The 23,177-nt window shown below is 43.7% G+C and overlaps 1 protein-coding gene across 2 annotated transcripts; it reads right to left on the bottom strand.

Moving 5' to 3' along the window:
• Window positions 1-42: 42 nt before the first annotated feature.
• pi4kaa (phosphatidylinositol 4-kinase, catalytic, alpha a) lies at window positions 43-22,910 on the bottom strand. 2 transcript variants are annotated; one of them, XM_079363918.1, is made up of 54 exons: window positions 22,662-22,910; window positions 20,082-20,198; window positions 19,881-19,974; window positions 19,683-19,771; window positions 18,780-18,852; window positions 18,426-18,688; window positions 18,267-18,333; window positions 17,505-17,653; window positions 17,329-17,394; window positions 17,145-17,241; window positions 16,874-17,065; window positions 16,663-16,763; window positions 16,122-16,251; window positions 15,880-16,009; window positions 15,574-15,669; window positions 15,299-15,482; window positions 14,794-14,894; window positions 14,538-14,706; window positions 14,105-14,155; window positions 13,864-13,972; window positions 13,442-13,578; window positions 13,221-13,354; window positions 12,957-13,039; window positions 12,800-12,870; window positions 12,557-12,681; window positions 12,377-12,458; window positions 12,210-12,293; window positions 11,854-11,943; window positions 11,495-11,614; window positions 11,088-11,180; window positions 10,591-10,747; window positions 10,361-10,488; window positions 10,025-10,183; window positions 9,781-9,932; window positions 9,518-9,625; window positions 8,956-9,176; window positions 7,375-7,530; window positions 7,134-7,213; window positions 6,799-6,998; window positions 6,563-6,650; window positions 6,285-6,452; window positions 6,141-6,194; window positions 5,911-6,031; window positions 4,911-5,040; window positions 4,744-4,814; window positions 4,488-4,560; window positions 4,227-4,407; window positions 4,029-4,133; window positions 3,673-3,798; window positions 3,411-3,531; window positions 3,147-3,306; window positions 2,900-2,989; window positions 2,628-2,711; window positions 43-1,995 (listed from the first exon to the last, which is right to left on the bottom strand). In XM_079363918.1, exons 1-54 carry the CDS (start codon window positions 22,758-22,760, stop codon window positions 1,944-1,946), a joined length of 6,381 nt encoding a protein of 2,126 aa, XP_079220044.1. In that variant the 5' UTR covers window positions 22,761-22,910; the 3' UTR covers window positions 43-1,943. The 2 variants fall into 2 exon arrangements, with proteins under 2 accessions (XP_079220044.1, XP_079220045.1); XM_079363919.1 differs by having other exon boundaries at window positions 9,049-9,176.
• Between the last annotated feature and the right edge of the window lie 267 nt (window positions 22,911-23,177).

The raw sequence follows: 23,177 nt of genomic DNA, 5'->3' as shown, positions 1-23,177 counted from the left end.
GTTAAAGAAAAGAAAAAAACAAACAAAAATAACTCCAAGCACTCCAGTTGTCTGACATTTAATCTGGAAATAAAATGTTTTTCACACAGAATAACAGACGTGATCTTAATCTGAACCGGCAACGATGTCTCCAAACAAACAGAGCAAAATACAGAAAACACTCGCCCCCCCCCACACACACACACACACACACACGCTTTGATCACACATAGACTAACACTTGTGATTCACAGGTTATAATGGACAAACTTATTTAAAAGAACAGCAACTTAAAATCCTCGACATTAAAAATGGCTTTCATCAAGAATTGATCAAGTCTGTGTTTGGAAGCCGTTAAAGAAGAGTTCACAAACCTCAGTGATTTAAAGACAGCAGCTGCAACATGAAACATGATGGAAGGATTTTACAGCAACAACACACAAGTACAGCATTAATATACACTCAGGAATATATTGCATAAGGTTAGGGTTCTTTTGATTCTCAAGTATTACTACAGCTGTGGTTCTACCGAGCGTCGGAGAAAATGGCTTTTAGGCTCAACCATCGTCATCACAATCATCTGACAACAAACCCCGGAGTCTCGCTCCGACTCCAACACTCAGAGAGGAATGTTTCTAAACGGCTCACAAAGACTGCAAAGGGGAATGCAAACATGGAGAACACCTGTAACATGGGACAGGACTGAAAGACGTGTCATGCAGTGATGTAGAGCTTCTGGTCCTCCAAAACAAAAAAACACACGTTTGTTTATTTGTTTGTTTGTTTTTTCCACTAGAGGAACTTATTGACATGCAGCTTTTCATTATTCTTCACTAAAGGGATTATATTTTTACACAGCTCAGAGGAGGCGTAATACTCATCTCCTGGTAAATGAGGGCCAAGGTGCATCATGGGTAATGTAGGCGTAAGAATGATCTATGGCACCTCTCTGCACTGTTAGTGATCGTAGTGTTTGAACGGGTCATTTTCACTGATAAATCTGTTTTATGCAGTGAAACTTACAGAAGAGTCTTCGGACAGATGCATCACATTTTGATTCAATAATGCAGATTTGTAGCAGGGACGTGTGCAGAGGGCGAGTCAGGGGGGGCCTGAGCCCCTGCAATCTGATTGGCCACCCGAGGGGTTACCCCGAAATCTTAAATTATGATTGGCTTTTTGCTCTCCACCTATCTTGTGGTTTCTTTAGAGTTCAGGTTTGAGCCTTTAAGAACCTGTAGTGGAAAAATGTGCTGAAAAAAAAAAAACCCAGACTGTATGAGGAGTTACGTGACGTGACTGGATTACATCAGAGTTTCTGATAAATATGATCTCACAGATATCGCTCCTCGCTCAGAGTGAACGGGAGAAGACAGTAAATATTTGACACTTAACTCTACAGAACATTAACGTTTGATCCTCTAAATACTCCTACTTTCCTAAAGACTACTGTTGAGAGTAAATGCTGATCGATTCCTGCATCGATGTTTGATCTGTCGCTGAATCAAGAATACCGCTAGTTTATTATTAATTGATTGATTTTCTACTAAAGATCTAAATGTCATCGTTGATCTCTGTATAAGCTCTTCAGGTATAGATAGTGAAATACTGGGATTTATAAAGTGCATTAAAGTGGATAACAGCATAGTAACACAATGATGAGAACAGCTGCTCGACAAACACGATAAACATGGCTCCCTTTGTGGCCATCGTCAGCGTCAAGAAGAAATCACTTAAAGGGGGATTCTGATACTCGTCTCCTTCTTTAGTTTAAACTAACTCCTTATAAAATCACAACTTACAGTATGCCGAGTTAAATCTGAGTATTTGGATCAAAGTTTCATGTCGTTGTCGTCGTCGTCGTTGTTGTTGTTGTTGAGTCCAGCAGTGGATTGAAACGCGTTGCATTGCTTGTGTTGAGTTGATTGCGTTGGACGTACAGTGGCGGTCCCGTTGGAGACTTTCTAGTACGGGATTTGGTTCTGGTAATACTGCAGCATGTCGTACGTTTTGCTCCTGTTGAAAACAAGAGAATAAAAACGTGAGTGTTTCTCTTCGCACAAAGAGGAAGTTTTACGATTGTCTTAAAGTCTTAAATTAGAGATACAGTTCAACTCAGGCGGTGTCATTGTTATTCGTGTGTTGTTGTTTTGCACATCACTATAACCTGAACCCTATTTTTTTTTTTCATAGTATTTTTTTTTATTTTTAGCTTTACGCCTTTATTTTGAAAGGACAATATGAAATCCGGGACGCCAGCTTGGATGTCAACAGCATCTAGCATGGAGAACTTACTTAACCACTAGGCCATCTGTGCCCTGATTTTTAACCACATTCTGGCATCTAAATAACAAAAGGGAATTCCTCCAGGAGACTTTTTTAAAGGGGATGGAATCGCTGCAATGTGAACTAAAAGATCTCTTTTTATTCCCCCCGACAGGCTCAGGATGTTGTTTGACATGAGTACAGAAAGGATCCCTACAGAGATAGACTTTTTAAAAAAAAGAGACATGGAGAGATAAATGTTCCCGAGCCACCAGACTCCATCAACAGAATCAGCCGTTTCAGGATTTACACGTCTTCCACGAGTTGACCCAGGTGTGAAACAAACTGGGACGTCCCTTTGAGGGAGAATCTCCTTCTCTTACCTGCTACTGAGGAAGCAGCTTTGGATGACTTTGATGATGAACGCTGCGGCTTCTTTCTCGCTCATTTGAGGATTAAAGCGTCCTCTGATAGAAAAAAAAAAAAAAACAGAAACAAGTGAGTCATTTGTTTTCTGGCCGTCTCAGGTGCAGCAGGACGGGATTCAAACAACCACCAGAGACGGATACAAACGCTTTGAAGTCAGCATGTTGGAAAACACTTTGCTTTTTATACTTTTCACTCGGACAGACAGACATGTGCTCGTGCGACCTACTTGAGGAGTTTGATGGTTTGTCCTCTGAAGCACGGCAGCCCGGTGTCCAGCATGAGGTTCACCAGAGACACCACGGCATCCATGTAGGGTCTTTGTTTCAGAGAGGAAAAGAAACATCGGTCATCACGAGAGACAAAAAGAACAAAAGCATTCTCAGTGCGTATAACAGGCTCCTTTCATCGACTTGAACCTTCTTTAAATCCTTTTTCAGCTCATTCAAAAATCTTAGATTGCTTTGTGTTCCTACCGTACAGCCAGATATCCTCTGACACACATCTCCATGAACCACTTGAAAGGCGTGGCCTCCATCTTGCCTCCCATGATCATCACCATCTCGTCAGTCAGCTTGATGTCTGGCTCCCAGCCCAGGTTCCCTCCGGGAGAGCTCTCGAACATGAAGCCAAAGTCTGCAGCAAGCACAGCAGACAAAAACAAACAGCATTCACTCATTTAGCCTTCTGTGTGTGTGTGTGTGTGTGTGTGTGTGTGTGTGTGTGTGTAGAGCACACACCTATGTGGATGAGGTGACCCTTGCTGTCCAGCATGATGTTCCCGTTGTGCCTGTCTTTGATCTGCAGCAGGAACAGCAGGAGGCTGTAGGCGGCCATGCTGCGGATGAAGTTATACCGAGCCTGGGAAGCAGAAGAAGACAGAAGGTGCAGTTCCTTAAATGGCCACTCGAGGCAGGCTGCAGAAAAACAAGCTCATTTCTTTCTTTTAATATCTGAGAAGTAATCGTTACGAGGAGACAAACGAGTTTATAAGCTCCGCACCTTCTGGAAGGCGAGGGTGGATTCGTCTCCGTACTGGTTACGGAAGTAATCGTACATCCCGAAGTCGGTCTGCCTGCCGAGCTGATCTCTGGACTTACAGTCTGGGATGCACTCGATCACACCACACTGGAGAAAACAGGATCAGTCAATACACGTCTCATCGTTCTAATTAAATCCTACGTTTAGTTTAGAGGCACGAATGATGGTGGTACGTTCGTAACTTTCTGAACGTAAAGACCATAAATTCATTTCTCTCTTAATTGACACAATTATAAACACACAAAAAAATAATAATAATGTGACAGATTTGAAAAAGTCATGAATTCATGATGTGTGGGGTTTGTTGGGAGTCTTACTCCTGGTGCAGTAGCCACTACTCTGTAGGGGAAGACGAACAGATCCAGGCCGACCAGCTGGAAAATGTTCTTAAAGAGGCCGATGATCTGCAGAGCGAGCATATCCTGGAGAGAGAAAGAGACGAGAGGGTCAGCGTGTCCTCCCTGACCTGTCACAGAACGAGAGCTGATTGGATGAGAGGCAGAGAGGAGACACACCTGTCTGCAGTCGTCTCCCACTTTAAAGATGGCCGCCTGCCAGCAGATCCTGCGCGATCCGTCTGGGTTCTCCTCTCCGTCCTCCAGAGAGTCCGAGGGGGCGCGGAGCCCCTCCCTCTCCAGCTCGCTCACCCCGCAGCGCTTCACCTTAAACTTGGCCAGGTAGGGCGCCTTGGCAGCACTGCGAGCAACGGGGGAAGAAACTCCAATCAGAACACGGACGCTTCAAGAGCGCCAAACACCTGAGTTTGAATCTGTTACCTCTGCATGGGGGTTCCAGACTTGTAGTCGATGTCCAGCACGATGGCTTCAGGGTTACTTGGGAGGTAACAGCCTAGAAAAAAAAAACAACACAAACAAACGTGCTCAGAAAAGTCCGCTGACTGTTTTCCGTCGTACTGAAACAGATTTTTTTGCACGCTATTTTCCGGTGTTGGACTGGGAACTGGTCGGGCAATCACAAACATCTAAGACACAACTTTCCATGATGTGTGCAGCACAGCAGAGACAGCTTTACCTGACTGAACTTTGATATCTGACAAAGCTTTCAGACAGGCTCGTTTTCTCTCCTCTCCTTTTGGAACTGGCCTGAAAAAAAAAAAGGAAATAAAATCACATGACATTGTTCCCCGTGTGTCGTCACTGGGTTTGCAGCTTTTTTTACATGGACGGTTGAGAGTTTACTTGATGATGGCGGACACGTTGGTGATCTTGTTGAAGAAGTCGAACTCTCTCTGGTAGAAGTCTTTGGCCGGACCCGACAGAGAGCCGGTGATCTCCTCCACCATCTGTTCCAGCAGCTCCCCGATGTCGGCTGCACGGAGCGCCATCATTACCGAGGTTAACGAGGCAGAGATCAGCGTTATTATTACGTCTAATTATTGGATCTAATAAAAGTGTGACACGTCCCATTAGGGAAATAATGACACGTTTAAAGGCATCACATTCACCTGAGACAAAGTGGGCAGAAACTTTGTGTAGTAACGTGATTAATGAGCACATGAAATTACTGACAACAAACTGCTCTCTTATGTTTCAATGATGCAAAGTTACAGCAGCTACAGGCCCTGTGGCTCAGTGGTAGAGCAGGTTGTATTTGAACCCACAGGGTCAGGGGTTCGATCTCCTGCAGCAACATGTCGGATGTTTCCTCGGGCACTTAATACTTTGTTTTGTTTATGTTTGTTTATCATGGATCCCCATTAGCTTTTACATAGCGAGAAGCTAGTCTTCCATTTTACACATTTAATATTCTTCCCACGATATTTTCATAACATATACCATATAAAAAATAACTACAGAAATGTTTACATGAATGAAAACAAAAGCATCTGTGTGCTGAGAGTATGAATGGGTATGAGTATGAATCACACAGCAGCCTCTAACATCAGTGTGTGAATGTGCTTTGAGTAATCAGAAGATGAGAAAAGAACCGAAACAAGAATATTAATTTATCTTCAAAACAACTTGGAAAAGCTCAGGCATGAACATAGAGAGAGCAGTGATGGTGGAATATATTTTAGCCGGCCTGCAAAATATTTACTTAAATGTGCAGAAGTGGAAAAATGGTGGAAATGTAATAAATTTACACACAAAGAAAGATTCCAAAATAAGGATGTTGAATAAGCAGCACTTCCTCCCAGACTCTGAAAAACCCAGGGAAGGTCTGAACCGATGCACTCACGATCTTTGGTGTGGCCCTCCTCGTCCATGAAGATGTTGGTCTTCATGTTCCAGATGAACTGGTGAGCGAGGAGCTGAGACTTCTGGGCCGCCCACAGGATGTACTCTCTCACATAACCCATCTGAGCGGGACACGGTGTCACGGTTAATCGCTGCTGCTTCTCCAGCTACGCTAATATATCGAACTGTGGGACGTTTAACGATCAGGAATGAAGAGCGTTTCACGTTTACCTTGTCATAACGGAGAGCCTGAACAATCTGAGGAATGTAAAACAAGATGGCGTCCTGAAAAGAGAGAGAGAAAAAGGAAGGGACGCTTGAATCATCTTATGATGAAAGTAAAGATTCAAACATCTCTGAGTGCGTGTGACTTACAGGAGGGAAGGAGCGCAGCACCTTGACCCCGTACTGAGCAGTGAGAGGATGAGGAGGGTACATGCTGCTGAAGTAGGACAGACCGGTGGGCGGGTCTGCTGGAGCCCAGCACAGGATGTGACTCAGCTCAGGAGAGTCGGCGTCAATCGTGTGCAAGGTCACCAGGAACTAGGCGGTAAAAACAAGAGGGGAGGAAAAAAAAAAAAAAATATATATATATATTAAAAAAAACAGGAGAGAACTTATTTGTGAAGCTTATCAAGCCGACGTGAGCTCACCTTGACGGCCTCGGGAACGTCACTGACCGCTCCAGGGTCCAGCCGCACCAGGCGGGTCACTTCAGCGACAATGGCGTCGTTCTTGAACCTGGAAACAAACGACAAGTCACCTACCTCTTCATCCTTTTAATGTCATGATTCGCTCCTTTATGTCCCACGTGTGGCAAGTCGCTCCCGCTCGCAGGCGGCGTGTTAATGTGTCTAAATGAGACCATCCTGATGGGGTGTTTCCGTACCTCGTCGGTAGCTGCATAGCCAGGTACGGAGCGATGCCCCAGGCCAGGTTGACGTTGTCCTTCCACTGTTTCTCCGTCAGGCTGATGTATTTGGACCTCCAGTTGGCGATGCTGGTCTCCACTGACTGCTCCGTCGCGATAGCCAGCTCCTGAGTGGACAGCGGGTTGTACCACGTCGTCAAGCGTTCAATCTCACTGGCCTGGGAGAGAAAATACAAAAAAAACAACACAGGAGCAGACAGGAAGGATGAGTGTGTCAAGAACGGCGAAAATAAAGAAATCTGGAAAAACATTATAAATATAATTTATTTATTTAATTTATGACCAGCTCTCACCAGCAAAGCCAGCAGCAGAGTCCGACGTTTCATGTAGTATTTGTGCAGCTGCGTCCCTCGGTTACTCTTCTTGGAGGTTCCTGGGAGCAAAAGAAAAAAAGTCAGCTTAACTGAGTAAGGAGACTCACAAATCCCTGGCCTTCACACATGGGTAAGAATGTTAAAAATCACAGCACGCTCCAGCTGAGGGAGCATTACCATCACCGTACGACTGTTAATGAATGTTGAATGCACGCTTCACCTGATTTCTTGGAGGTGGTGGACATGCCGCTGGACAGCGGGTAGGTGTTGATCCATCCCTGACCGCTCTGCTGAGAGCGAGAGCTGGAGTCGATGCTGCTCCGGAGGTCTGCAGCGTTCATCACTGACAGACTGTTCAACGACGGGTCCTGATTATCTGTTTACAGACACACGGTCAGTCCAGCCACGGCACCTTTCCACACATGAATGAATCATGTTCAATCAAAAGGTATTAGAAATGAATTTGAGGAGATGTAAACAGTGAAAAACATTAATAAATGGTCGATGATGAGGGATATTCTGGAGCGAGATGAGTTAGTCCTCTGCTGTTCTGATGATCATGCTTCTGAAAGCAAGAAAATCCAGCAGGATTTTTTTTTTATGCCTCTAACCACTGACTCTGGGTCAGATATGAATTTGTCTTGTGTATGCGCAGGAGGCTTGAGACAAATTAATCGGATCCAGGATGAGCAGTTTGAGGCCTCGTCCACCTGAAGCGCTTCGATGTGTATGAGCATGACATCATGTTTTTTCTCGGGGTCGTCAGGCATGAAGAGGAGAGGACTCTCTGGGTTGGAAGAAAAAACATTTTTCTTTTCATTTTTTTTTTTTGGGAGGGGGGGGGGAGGTTCTCGTTTTGATGCCATGTTGAGCGAGGAGAGGGGCAGACTGGTGGGCTGATGATGAATGGTCATGCATCTTTACGCGGCGGACAAATTTGAGCTTTTCCTCACAGCTGCTAAATATGAAGGACAGAAGACAGATTTATAGAGATTAAAGAGCAGAAGACTAGAAAGTAGGAGAATGAAGAGATTGTATTTTAAAACCTGGGCTCTACTTCTTTTTTCATTTATTTATTTTTTTTACACATTTTGGGCTTCAAGCTGCGTCAGAGTGTCAGACAAATATATCAACGTATTATCTGCAGAAATGTCGCTCTTATCGAGGAGTAAAGTACACATTTGAAACCCAACACAGCCATAATCTGCGTCGCTTCAATGCCACCAAACACCACAGACAAAAACAGTCATTAGACTTTGTAAGAACAAACTTTACCACTGCTGCCATTTAACCATTTTTTGTGCTAATTTGTCTTTTTTTTTTAAATTTAAAACCATTAGTTTGGATCCAACCTAATGTTCTTAAAAGACAAAAAAAAACCCACACAAAACTAATCGGAGGCAGCGGTGGACCAGCAACTTCTGGTTTCAAAACAAGAATCTTCCTTTCTTCCCCACAAATCACCTCGCAGCCATCAAAGCTCTTTTAAAAGCTGAAGGAGTAAATCTGAAACCTTTCATCTGTTCACTTTAAGACACCAAAATATGTAGAAGTCAAACCCAGGCTTCAAAATAGTGCATTGACCCTTTGAGAGGAGGACCAAAGAGAGAAGATGCTTTAGTTATCTATATATAAACATAGACATATTAAACATGTATGACTACATAAATATATAGATATATGTCGATAGATCCCTGGATCTATCTGCAGCTGAGTGAGGACAAACAGCGTCAAATTTGACCCGCGTGAAAAAGCATGCCTCTGCTGCAGTGCAGTCCGAGCTCCACCGCTTTAGGCTTACTTAAGAGCGATATCGGAGAAGTGCTGGACACGATAAGCGATCCAAATATCCCGGCAGAGAGCGTGCTCGGGACTGGGGTTGTACCAAGCTCACCCGGTGGGACCAAGTGGCACGCAGCCAGGTACTTCTTGTCGGACAGGATGTTGGCATAGAAGCGGATCATGATGCTGATGTCCTCGCGGAGGCTCTTGTCGCACTGGGTGGGAAACTTTGGAGCCACGCTGGAGTCACAGACGATGGAGAGGTTAGGAACAGTGGCTTTGGTTCAACATGTATTGTGTGCTACCAGCGTTTATTTAAAAGCTTTAAGGAGATGCAGATATTCCAGAGAGACGACAAACACAACATTTGTGAAATAGCACGACTAACACCGTTTAGCTTGTGTGCTTTTGGGTTTTTTCACAGAAATAAGAAGAGATCAAATGTTTTAAAAAAAACAACAATTCTTCCATTAAAATAGAAATATCTGTTGCTATGTGACTTGACTATGCTTGAGGGTGCAGTGTGTGTGTGTGTGTGTGTGTGTGTGTGTGTGTGTGTGTGTGTGTGTGTGTGTGGATACCTGAAGTAATCAAAGGCCGTTGAATAGATCTTCTCTCTGAGCACATTCCTCACAGTGGAGTTGGTTAGGACGTCCGAGTGAAGCAGAGCCAGACCCAGAGTGAGCAGCCTGAAACACATATGATCACTCCATCTGCATCACAGATTCTTAATAACTAACGATAAGAGTGAAGAAAGAGATGCTAAATCACAGGAAGCCACCTGGTTGAGAATTTCAATCAGGAAAGCTCATCTGTAAAAACTTTGAAGGGCTGTTTTCTTTACCTGAACCGAGGTCCAATAGCAGCCACATGCCGGTTGAGGCTACTCTTAGCTCCCCCGACATTGAGTGACAGCGAGCGTTGAAGTAAACTTCCGAAGATCTCCACCTGATCAGCGCTGGAGTATTTAGCGATCTCAAACCTTTGGACCAGAAACTAAAAGAAAGAGTGCCGAGGAATAAGTCATTTTGTTAGAGACCGACTGGAACACGTGATTCTACCCGGAGCAGGAAAGTCTTCAGTCTGACCTCGATCCATATTTGGTGAGGGGTCACATCTGGAGGGCAGGGCACAGGCTGACTCTCCTCGGATGCAGCCAGAGGGTCAGCCTCCACCTGAGCGTCCGAGAACAAGCCCATCTTCAGCTCCACCGTCATCTGCCACGCTCCTGCCATCTCCCGCATGAACTAGACGGAGGAAGATTTATAAAAGGCAAACAGATGTGGAAACAGTTGGAACCATTATATAAAAACAAACAGCTAAGGATTAAAAACATATAAGGATTTAACACCTGAACTTTGAGTTTTAAACTAGTCGTTGGTAGTTGCATTCACCTAAATAAGAAAATAATAAAATGTACATACTGGTACTTCGACTCCAACTCGAGCTGCCAGCAGCCACTCCCAGCAGGCGATGGCTGTCTCCATGCCGTGAGCCGTGAACATCTTAAGAGGGGACCAGCAGAGGTGGTGCAGCAGCTGAGGATCACAGTCTGGAGTCCAGACAAAAAGAAACACAAACAGGAAGTCAGACGAACAAGAGCGCGGCACTCATCATGAAACACAATGACAACAGGAGGTAGCGGCGGTGAAACCTTTCGTGTTAATGAGCAGAGCGGCCAGTTTGAACATGGCCTCAGTGAAGGTCTCGGGCTGAGCAGAGTCTAAAGCTTCTCCCATCTGTTTGATCATGAGACGGCCCAGATCAGACTGGCCTCTCACGGCCTCAGCGAAGTGGATCATTCCGGACACCTGCAGACAAAGAGAAGACTCATGAGCAGCGTTACACCTCTCGTTCCTGAGCACATTTTCATCCGTAGTAACAAAATGATTTAATCGTCACTGCAGCTTCGGCTCAAACTCAAATAACTATTTCACCCTTATTCTGTTGTCATGCAACAAAAGCAGAAAATATATATAAGAACTGATGTGGATTATTTATTTTAATTAAGTCACAGCAGGGGGTGTGAGTGAACAGTGTACATCAGAGGGCCCCACTAGAACAGATAGAAGTCAAAAAACAAATAAAAAGATGATTCCAGGGATTAAAGGAGCTGGATGCAGTAAACATTGACTATAATAAAGTGTTTACCTCTCCAGCGTATCTGTTCCTGAGGTTGAGGGAGGCCATGAAGTTTGAATAATCCTTCTTCACACAGGACGGCCTCTCGGTCAGCTGAGTGGACTACAGGTGGGAGAATATTACTTATTAATAAACACGGGAAGTGTAATAATACAGTGGTGCAGGATTTTTACAGATAGAAGAAAAAAGTCTGCAGCTCAGATTCAGATCTGAACAGGCTGAAGTGCAACATACTGGAAGGGATGTGAATGTGTATCATAACTTTACTGGTAATCAGATAAACAATGATAATCTGTGCATACAGTGAAAAAGACAGGTAGTAACTCAAAAGGTAATTTTACATGGTGTAGCACAGGGCTTTATTCTTGAGCCTTAAAAAGCATTGTTAGCATTAGCATAGGACAGCGTTAGCGTACCCCCAGCGTGGTGCTCTGTCTGTTGTAGCCGGCGAAGTGAAGGATGCTTTCTGTGGCCATGGCGAGGCCAGTGTGCTGGGAGAGACCTGACACCCAGTTCTGGTGTTTGTTCAGATACTCCTGAAAAAAAACAAACATTCATGAGCGATTCAAAGTAGGAGGATTTGTGTCACACTTATATTTTTTGTGCCTTTATTGAATATGTCAGCAGAAGAGGGAAAGGAAATGTTGGGAGAAGAGCGCGGGAGATGACGTGATGCAAAGCACCAAGGTTTGATTGGAACCATCGCACACGGGCCGTGTGACATATTGGCGCCACATCAGTTTTACATATTGGTTTAAAAAAGTTTAAAAGTTACCTGGAGGTGTGATTTGGTAACAGATGGCGCCCACTTCATTGCCTCTTTAAGGATCTCACCACAACGTGCAGCAAAATCCTTCACTATACTCTGAAATGAGAAAAGGGGAGAATTTTTTTTTTCAGTATTTAGTTAATGTTAAATAGAAAATAATTAAAAAACCTATAAATAATTGGAAATATAAAAGAGAACAAAATCACATTGTAAGGTTTATCTTGTTTTTGTGTACTGAACATTAAATTGCATAGCTTAACGTAACTTCCTTTTCTTTCATTATTTTGGATAAATTCTTCATACAGATGTAATAAAGTCAGTACAGAGAGGTGAATACTGAAGAGTTGTAGAAAGAGCGTTACCTCTCTGGCTTCATAAGTATCCGGGACAGTGATTCTGTACGGTGTGTCTGGGATGTCGTAATAAGGTTGATCTTTATGAATGTCCTGAAACACGACACAAACATCAGATCACAAACAGAGACAACGTGAGAGCGAGTTCTACACTGGTGTTTGGATTCATCACTTACTGCACTGAGCGAGAGCGAGAGAGTCTGCAGGATGTCTAACATGGTCCTCAGCACACGACCGCTCCACAACAAGTGAGGGAAACTTGAGCGGAGAGAAAATGTTCACATGCTGGGTGAAAGCCTGATTTTTAAAAAAAAAGTTATTTTGAGTAATGAGCGCGTGTTCGGATGCACTCTCACGTTTCAGCCAGTCCAGACAAATATTTATCAGCCACACGGCGAATCCTCTTGTGGATGTGGTTGAAGTTGACCAGAAGGAACTGAGCGTGGCGTTCCAGCTCCTCCTCGTGGGCTTTGGTTTTTGGCTGAAAATGAATTATCAATTAAATACGTCATTTTAATGCCAATTAAGTAACTATAGTTCAGTAATTACCGAGACAAGCAACGCTGGAAAGTAACAAAGTGTAAAGGAGAGTTTCTTACTTTTTCAGCCATCATATGCAGGAAGACTTCAAAAACCTTGTCACTAACAGCAATCACACACTGCATCATGCCTGGGGAGAAACATGATAAATTAATGCACTTAATGAAGCACAAACAGGAAATCAAGTTCACCGTCTTTACGTCTCCTTCAGCTCACCAGATTTATCCTTCTGAATCGCTCTGTCTTCAAAGTATCGGAACATAACCTGGAAACGTTCCGAGTCCAAAGCACGCAGCATCCTGGAAACAAAAATTGCAGGATGAAAATGATGCAAAAGATTGAAAGGAAAAAATAATCAAGAATTTGAGACAATTTCATGCCGTGTACACAAGGATCCAAAATGAACTTTTAGAACCTCTGCAATGCATTCGCATGGGGGGGGGGGGGGGGGGGGGGGGGGCGTTAATCCTGTTGGCATACCTCATGTATTCCAGTCTGTAAACAGACAGTAAATATGTGGACATGGCAAAGTCCAGTTTGTTGATGAGAGCAGCGACCTCAGGAGGAGGATCCAGCAGGTTGATGATTGTGCTCCGCAGGTCGTTCAGCTCAGCCTGAAAATGTACAATAAATCAGAAATCAAGGAGTAACCTTAACAGGTGAGCATGTTAGTGCACAGATGTGAGTCGGCGTTCACAGACCGGGGTGACAGTGTCGTTCTTCAGAGCAGAGTTGTACTGGAGCTCGGAGCGTAAAGGTTCCCCACTGGGAAATGTGAGCAGCGGTGATTTAGTCGCAATCTCACAAACTCCCTCGTACCATTCCTCCGGCCACAGACCTGAAGATTTCAACAGTGAAAAAAATCACAACGCTAAAGCACAAACTATTGGATCATTTGGAAATTCAAACAGAATTGTGCCCATAAAATACATATTTTGGAGTGCACATAATTTTAAGTTGGCATTAGAGAGAGCATCCCTAAGATGCTTTTTTTAAAGTCCATTCATAAAAATGTCAGTTCTACTTTGCAGATTAAGGAGATGCTAGGCTACTGCTGCCTTAAGCAGATGAATATTTTATGCAGAAGAGACAGAAAGAAAAAGTGCAAGAGAGCAGACTGTACCTGAACCCTCCACGGCAAATCCCATGACGACAGAGTAGAGCCAAAAGTCCCTGAAGAGCTTCTGCAGACGAGGCTTCGCTTCCTTAATTGGTGGCAACCTTTTCGTTAGCTAAGAGCAGAGGAAGCAGAGAGGAGACAGATCCCCGGGGAGTCATTACGGACGGTGTGGTTATTTCAGAAGTGATGACAACGCTTTAAGGAGGAAGAAGCTGAAAACGGCGTAAATATCAGAAACACTCACGACTGCAATAACCGGGATCAGGACACCGAGGTTTCCAGCACTGCTTGACGCCTGCAAAGACCAAGTCGATATGAGTGTCAGCTTCACACCTGCTGTTAGAACTGAGGTCACGCAACCTTTTTAAAACAAACAATCCAACATCCTTTGTGTTTCACACTGTGTTGGGCAGACGCTCTGATAGTATGCCTACTCGACTCCATCCAGCTCATTTTTCACATAAATAAATCCACATTTCACTCCAGAAAATACTTTTAGGAACTGATCCGACTCAATAACAATCACAGTATTGGTACCCAACATTACAAGTTGAAATATGTTTAAGCATATTTTCTCACAACCTTCAGCCTGTCAGACTGTGATCAGGGCAAGCTGCAGGGGTTGACTTATTAACCTCTCTCCTCTCTGATCCTGATACGCCTTCAGTGTGCCGTACCTTCAGAGCGGGGCCTTTATCTGGCGCTCTCTCGCTGGCTCTCTTCCCCTCTAAGCCGAGCTGAACAAAAAGCTCGAGCAGGTTGACCAGCAGCTCGTCCACCATCTGCTCAGCCTGGAGGTTGGCTGCGATATTTCCCAAAGCGTTTATCACAGCCAAGGAACAGTGTCTGTGTGCGGGAGAGAGGGGACACTTATTCACAAACTGAGAGAGGAGATTAAATCCAAAGAACCGTGTTGTATAAAATGGTGGTCACCTGTATCCGTGGTCTTTGAAGTCTTTTGTGGAGTAGACCATGGAGCTGGCTTTGACGCTGATCTGCTGGAACAAATTCCACACCTCCTGGTAGATGTATTGCTGAGGACAAGACATAAAAAAAGCTAAGCCAGACGTAAAACTTTGACTTACATGAGGCTAAGTTTTGCATTGATTCCATCTCCTCCCATGCATAACTCATCTCTCCAGGCTGACCCATCTAATCCTGAATATGTCATGGTGCTAAAATGAGTGTTAAACGTGAAAGTAAGGATATAAGCTGGACAGAGGAAGTTTGAGTTTTTGTGACGGATCCTCAAAGCCTGTTAAAAAACATCTTGTGTACATTAAATTTAAAAAAATGCCTCGTCTTTGCTGCGCAGAGAATTGTAATCCACCGAGGGGAAAGAGGTCAGAACACGGGCTTGTCTTCTGCAGATGTTCTTCAACATAAGTCGTGGTGTAAGCCGTGTTAAACAGGGAGGGTTGTGTGTTTAAATCCTTACGTTTCCCGTGATGACCATGCAGCCGAGCTGGTCGATGATGAGGACGTCGAGCTGCGACGGAGGCTGACAGAACTTCTGCTGCAGGATCTGGAGGATGGGCTCCATCACTCTGGGAGTGTCCCGCAGAGCCACGGCGATGTGGCCCAGCGCCCTGATGGTGTGGTCCGGGATCAAGTGAGCGTCCCTGAGGAAGGAGAGGGGGGAACGTGTGAGAAGAAATACACTCTGAAATCGATATTTTTTAAAACAGTCAGTATGGATGAAGCATCTCTTACTTGTCGTTTTCTTGATAGATGTACAGACGGTTAGAGAGACTCGCAAGGAAAGCCTCCACGATGACGCTGTCCATGGTCAGTCCTGCTTTCAGACACCTGAGGACGAAGAGAATTAAAAGTCACGCTGATACCGAGCAGCGCTGAGGTGTTACTAAGTCAGCGTTAGTGTCTCTTGCTCTCCCCTCAAATCGATTAAAACGTCACTTCCAGCTCCAACAGATATTTCTACATCAACTTCTTTGAACGCCTTCGAGTGAAACCAGTGCGTGCATGACCAGCGTGTGTGTGTGTGTGTGCATATCCTACCTGCAGATGTTATCTATGGAGATGTCCCGCAGCTGTTCGTACATGGACGGCTGGCTCTTCTTGCTTGAATGGGTGCTGAGAGTCGACTGCGAGTGTTCGTTTGTCACGTGGATCTTTATCTCACCACCAGCTGAGAAAAAAAAGGAAAAAAAAGGACTTTTGTAAGAAAAAAAAAAGTAGAAAAAAATGCAACAGGAAATAATCCTGTTATTGAATGATGTAGTGTAGTGTGCTGCTCTCACCTGGTGTGTACTGGCTGTGGTATTTGTACAGCTTCACCAGAACGGGAGAGGGCACCACCAGGAAGTCTCTGAGCGACATGGTGACAGAGTGAGCCACCACAGGAAAGCGCTCGCACAGACGCCCGAGGCCCTGCAGGAACAATCACGTTTACATGTGTATAATCAGCAGCACATTCAGCCTGTTCAAATGTAGACATGTTATTAGCCTACTTATTACGGCACGTGTGTTTACTTGCACCACACACACACACACTACTACTCTACTCACGCTGCCTCTGGAATCTTCCTGATCTGCGTGTTCACACATGCACTATTTGGGCCTTTGATAACATATAGAAATGAAGCCTCTCGAGACAAAAGTCGCCCAAACAACGAGGGCTGGAAGTAGCAGAAACACAAAGCAAACAGACTCAATCTGAGTGTCTGTTTCAGTTCACATTTTTCGGCAGAAGTTAACCTGAAGTTTCTTCCTCCTCTTCTGTTTGTGTGTTTCCTGAAACAGGTTTATGAGGGGAAATAAGAGGGAGGAAGCAGTGGTCACCTGTAAGCAACAAATGAGGAGGGGCATGTGGGCGATGATGACTTTACTGGACGTCTTGGACTGCAGCTTCTCTGACAGTTTGGTGCAAAGATTCTCAGCTCCTGGTGAAACAAACAAAAAACAAAAGTTACTCAGTTACACGTTTGCAAATGAAAACTTCCAGAGAGACTAATTCCAGATTTGTCTGAATAAATAAATGAAGTGAGGTTACCCTGCTCCTCGGTCACCGCCCACACCATGAGGTCCACACATGCAGCGTTGGCCTGACAGCGCAGTTTGAGCGGGCTCAGCTCACTCTGCAGGTACTCGACGTCGTGCAGGATCCTCTGCAGCTCCGACTGACTGCTGCTGAACTGCTCCAGCACAAAGTCATGAACCTCCTTCACGTAGTCCGTCTGAAGGTCTAGGCAAGAAAGAACGTACATCCTTAAATGCTTCACCTGGGAAAACGGCTTTAAAAGGCGACATTTCTGATTCCTCACCTTTTAAATTGTACAGCGTGTCTCTTAGCATTTTAAATATGGCCACGTACAGAGGATCACTGAAGGTTTTGTAGTAGAGATGAAGACCAGGATTCGACTGCAAAAAGAGGACAAGAAACGTATCAGTGAAGCGATGGTTAAAAAAACTCAAGGAGACAAACATTTGCAGTGATTTGAGTCTTACCTCGACAAGTTCTGCCAAGGAATCATCCAGTGATTTTAAAAATGACTCAGAGACAGACTGCTCGACCTGTCAGAGAGACAAAAAGTGGATTCAATTTCCCTTTTTTTTTTTTTTTTCCCCAAATATGCATCTTCTGTCACCATCAGTTCACAACATGCATCTGTCCTGCTGCTCACCATGTGCAGGAGCTGTCGGAGTATATCCAGAGGGACCTGAAACTCTCCAGTGCTGCTCCCAGTGAACAGAGGAGAGACAGAGAAGCTGGAGCTGATGGTGGAGAAGTAGTAATCAGGGTCCACTGCGCTGCCATCGGGGAGGTACGAACCTGAAGCAGGAAGAGAATGAAGTCTGAATGTAATCATAACAAAGTCACTGTGATTCGAGTGATTTATTCACAACATAAATTCTCCTTTTTCATGCATACACGAGTCACTTTGTTCTCATTCTAATCAAGCTCAACAGTCTGAAATGTGTTAGCCATGTTGCTCTGAATGGTAAGCTATTCAATGTATACAGAAAATCATGTATATTTGAATGGCTTGAATGAACCTTTTCAATGTTATAGAAAACATGCAACATACTTTGCAAATGACAAGTTCAATAAAACAAGTCTCAAACACACCCCTCTGTATTCAGTGGATTCACTGACTTACTGCATCCTATCAATTTAACTGCAAATGATTCTAATAAATAATTTCTTTATGAGCCTGTTGTGACCTCAAATGCACAAGGGAAGAGTTCCCACATGAGTCCAGATTCTGCAGAATGACAATCAGCAAAGCTGTCCACTTCACATGTGACATGTCAGTCTGTAAAATGTGATAACCACATGGTTGGTTTTTTAAGAGAAATTTTAAAAGGAATTAAAATGCTATCTTGCAACTTGTTCACTAAATGAACCCTGCAGAGGAGCGATCTGCTCCTGCTCTGATACAAACCTTCAAAGTACTGAGCAGAGGGGTCAGAAGGAGAGATGGGGGTCAGGCAGGCTCTCTCTGGACTGGCCTGAAAACACACAAACACAGGTATATAAATAAAAAGTACAGCTTTTTATCCCCTACTTCTTTCTCCTTCACTCCGTCCCACATGCTCCCTACCTGCTGGGACACGCTGGGAAGAGAGGAGCCTTTACGCTTCAGCGTGTCTCCCTGACACACCGTGAGCAAAGAGCTCGGCAGGATGGAGCGGAAGTCGCTGAACGAGCGTCTGTGCAGGGCGTCGTTCTCTTCAAAGGTGGGCGGCATGGGAGTGACCGGGCGAGGGAATAGCTTGGACAGCAACGGCTCGTCTGTGTTGCTGTATCGTCCGAACGCTCGAGCAACGCCGAGCAGGGTCGGTACAGTGTACCTGCACAGGTATTCTGTGCATGGGAAACATTGAAGTAGTAAATATTAACACACTGGACAGAAGAGTTACAGCCAAAGGTGGCATGACCTGTGTCAAGTTGGTACCTTTATCATGAGCCTCTGGAGTTTTGCAGATTTCCTGCAGGACCTGCATGATGTCCATAACGGCCTCCAAGATCTGAAGAAGATGTGACATCATCAATATCACCGTCTCTTATTCAAAGGTTGAGCTTTTTAGATGACTGACCACTTGCATGCATGTATAATTTAAACTCATTCTATTCATACTGATGTATAACTGTTGTGAGTGATGGAGGAAACATGAACATAGTCTTTGTTGTGTGGTTAGTTTAGTTCTAAAGTTCAGCTGAAATTAATGAAACCTTCATGATGTCCAATAAACTGGGAAGTGAACATTATCTTAGCAAACAATTCCTTCTCTGTGTTTCCTCTGACAGTGTGTCCTTGATCAGCTGCAGCAAAGAGATACAACAAAACAAGAAGCACTTTTTTTTTTTAACCAAAAAGGCTTCAGGCGCTCTGACAGTCTGTGTGTGTGGTTTTTAAGATTGTAATGCTAAAGAGAGACAGGACGTCTGAGGAGTCGATGGCTGATTGAATCAACAACACCTCCATGAAGAGCCCTTTTTTATTACATTCAGCATGAAGACGAGGAACGATATCAGCAAACTAAAAAAAAGACACATTTGCAGATTTCCAGCATTGATTAGTGGGTTGTAAGAAACTGGATTTAAAACTGTTTGAACAATCAATTATTTCAGGTCACTTTAAAGCAATAACGTCAAAACAAAAAGTGCCAGCTACAGCTGATAAAAATAATCATTTTTCCTTTTTAAACACTTTTTTAACAGTATTTTCGACAAAAGATGCACATGTTTTTCTTCCAGGGAACTGCAATAAGCTTTCTACATTTTTTAACACATTAAAGGCAAAGATGATTTTAGTAAATTATTGTTACAGGCAGCTCGAACGCATGCACACACGTACTTGTTGCCGTAGCGTCTCATCACGTTGGGCGACGTCTGACAGTACTGTTACCAGAGCAAAGCTGAAGTTCTCTGCAACGGGAAGGGTCTCTGCAGGACACACAACCAAACACAGCACCATCAGTGATCATGCAGAACAATGAGGATCCACATTCAGAGCGTGCACAAGAACAAATAGATTATTATAGGGAGTGTTTACCCCGTCCTTTGCGTTCGGAGCTTTCTTCAATCCACTGAACTTTAGGAAGCCCTTTGAGCAGCCCGAGCAGGTAAGGGACGATTGCATCTTTGTGCTGCAAGAAAAACATTATTATGTTATCTCGACATCCTGTGAACTCACACTTCAGGGAGGAAAAAAAGCAGCATAAAGTGGAGAGGTATAGGAAGGTAGGATGTTGACCTGCAGCTCCGACTCCACCAGGAAGATGCCGAGTGCAATCACAGCATCTCTCCTCCTCTCGTCCAGCTGGAAGACTCCTCTGAAGTCCACGGGACACATGCATTGTAGCTTCTGGACCTGTGAGGAGACCGCTTTGATTCAACATGAGCTGTAAAAGCACAACCTCGTCACTGGATAATACAAAACCCTCAGGCCTTACACAGACACATCAGTCCTGTCCGACTCCATTAGTGATAACAATTTTTAGGGCTTCTATGTGAGCGAGGAATCGAGCCTCAGGACTGAACCGCCTTCATAGCAGACTTCCACTGTGACAGGAAACACAGGCAGTGGATCACGAGCTCTTTTATGCTGCAGCTCATTCTTATTGCAGAGGACGTTCAAGCTAATAATGCTAATATTAAATGCTTATATTATATATTTTTCTCACTTCTGCCTTCATTACTTAAGTCTTTGGCTGGATTTGTGTCAAAGTTCTTCCTGCTGTGCTTGATCATCAACTAATCCTCTTACCGAGGCAGGAGGAAAAAATGTGCTCATGGAAAAACATCTACTTGAAAAATCTGAAGTGTATGTTGATAAGAGGCTCTGCTGACGCCAACGTGAAGAGGGTCAGAGTAAAAAAAACAAAGAAACAAGTGTGCAGAAGCAAAGTCTCTACCAACAAGGAATTACAACATAATATATTTGATCCATCTGCACTTTAAGCCTCCAAGCTTATACATCCCTGTAGTCAATGCCTGCACAGAGCAAAACAATGGCGTGGCTGATTCGGCTGCACTTCCTTCCTGCTGTTCTTGATCGATTCATGGTTGTTGCCGGCAACTTCATATTCACAGTTTGAGAGTTTTAGTTAAACAGAGATGGACTTCAAAGATGTCTCTTTGAGTTCGGGCGGTACAATAACCTCTAATAGTTTCTCATCATTTTAGGATATATTCTTTTATTTTGGAGCTGTGTGGACATTTTAAGTTTTGTTAAGGGTGAATTGAACTGTATTTAAGCCTACTACTAGCCTACTGCTACTACCTGGTGTTTAGTTTGTACACAGGCTGCTGTCCTCGGAGCAGAGGGCCCAGGTTCAAGTCCAACCAAGTGGCTCCTTTTCCTCCAGGTCATTGCCCACTTTCTCACCCCGGTTCAAACTCTATCAACTGTCTAAATAAAGCCAAAGACGCCCCAAAACATCTCTAAAGAATAAATTGAACTGTGTTTGACTCCTTTCGTATGATCAAAATCCAAGAGTAGCCCAGTAGAGTGCTTGTTTTAACGGAGAATAAAACTGGCAATGCCCTTAAAGGTGAGCAACAGACGAGAAATCGATCTCTCAGGACACAAACAGGAAGGTTAGATTAAATTAAACAGCAGAGAATCACAGTAAATAAACAATAAATAATGAGCAGATCCATCAGTAATGAAATGCTTCTTTATCTACCATTAAAATGTGTGCAAACACTCCCCAAAGACCTCGTACATAAAAAATGCAGACAGACAAATATGGAGGCCGGTCGCTCCTTCGAGGCTCCACACACTGACACAACTCACCAAGAAGGCTGACTGCTCATTATTATATTTATGTTGTTACGGCCCTTTCATCATCGTAGCTTTCACTTCCTGTTCAAAGTGACGGCCAGCATTTCCCCTCTTTGAATCTCACTGAGTGTTTCATCACGTCAGAACATTCTTTGCTTTCTTTTTGTTGTAATAATAGGACCTTTATGTACAGTCGTCAACAGCATTATGAGCACCGTTGTGCTGCTGTTTGAAGAGATGTGGAGACCCGGGCTCAGCTGGCCGTATCATAGTTTAAACTCGACTCGTTTAAGATTGATTTCTGGGAGCAGAGACATCAGAAACCAGACAGTCACTGAAAAATGCTGCAGTGACTTTAACAACACGCTGACCCACTCGATATATCACTGTGTAATCAAGTACTTATGCTGAGAGATGAATCAGGACAGGAAGTGGACTAATGCATCCAGGCAGCTTTTGGAAAGGATTCAACAATCAACTGACGTACTGTACATCAGATGAAATTGTCTCATTACATGAGCATATTATTTAGATTAATAGAGTTTAGAAGGAGGCAGAGTGAAATGTGCAGGTCCTTGAAAGTGAGAGACCTTCAGGACCCTCAGGACCTTCCAGGATCTTCAGGACCTTCAGGACTCTCTGGACCTTCAGTCACAGCTGTCACTGACAGGTTCACACTTTTTAATGAATGAATAAAGACAGCTGATACTGACTTAAATGATGCAGAGTGATCTAAATGATAGAGACGTAAACATATGGCACATGAAGGAAACTCTGCTTCCTTTTACTTTTCTTCAAAGATAATCTGAGAGATTAACTACAGGTTGAAAACAGCTAACGTTAGCGGCCTCTCCTCGGTCACTGGAGCTCAGTTTAAATCGAAATTACAACTTCATTAAATACATCTGAGTGCTAACAGACATATTTAAATTCACAACACATGGTAAAGAAGCGAAGTTAAGGACGGGCCTTGATGCCAAAGTGTCTCTGACAGGTATTAGCCTGCTAGCTAGCTGGCGTCATCACGTACTGTATTTTAAACGTTACCTTTTCTAACGGTGAGTGACGGTGAGCTGCCAACGAGCGAGCCAGAGACAACACGGTGTTAAAATAAAACCCTCTGGATCCGCCTCCATTGAGAGACATGGTTTTTTTAAAAAGTCTTTCAGACTTAGTACAGCCACACCAACACAAACATCTTCTGTCATGTATCAATACGAGGACGAACGAAAAGCGAAGTCCGCTCTGACAACTACGGCAAGCGCGAGATCCAAACGGGGAAGCGAAGAAGAACAAGGTCACAGTAAGAGGAAATATGAGAAGAAATAAATAACAAATAATAATACATAAAGAAAGATGTAAATTAAGTAAATAAACAGCAGGGTTATAATTTAGAAAAAGATGTAAAAAAAAAAAAAAAAAAAAAAAAAGACTACGAAATGAAATAATACAATTAATAGAAAGGGCATCAGGATATATTTAGGGAAAACATGTTTTAAAAATGATGGAAAAAAATAAAATTGACTATGGAAATAAAATAAAAAATTTACATTTTTTATACAT

The sequence above is a fragment of the Symphodus melops genome (genome assembly GCF_947650265.1).
Source record: "Symphodus melops genome assembly, chromosome: 16".
NCBI classification, from domain to species: Eukaryota; Metazoa; Chordata; class Actinopteri; order Labriformes; family Labridae; genus Symphodus; species Symphodus melops.
This window is presented reverse-complemented; position numbering and strand designations above follow the sequence as displayed.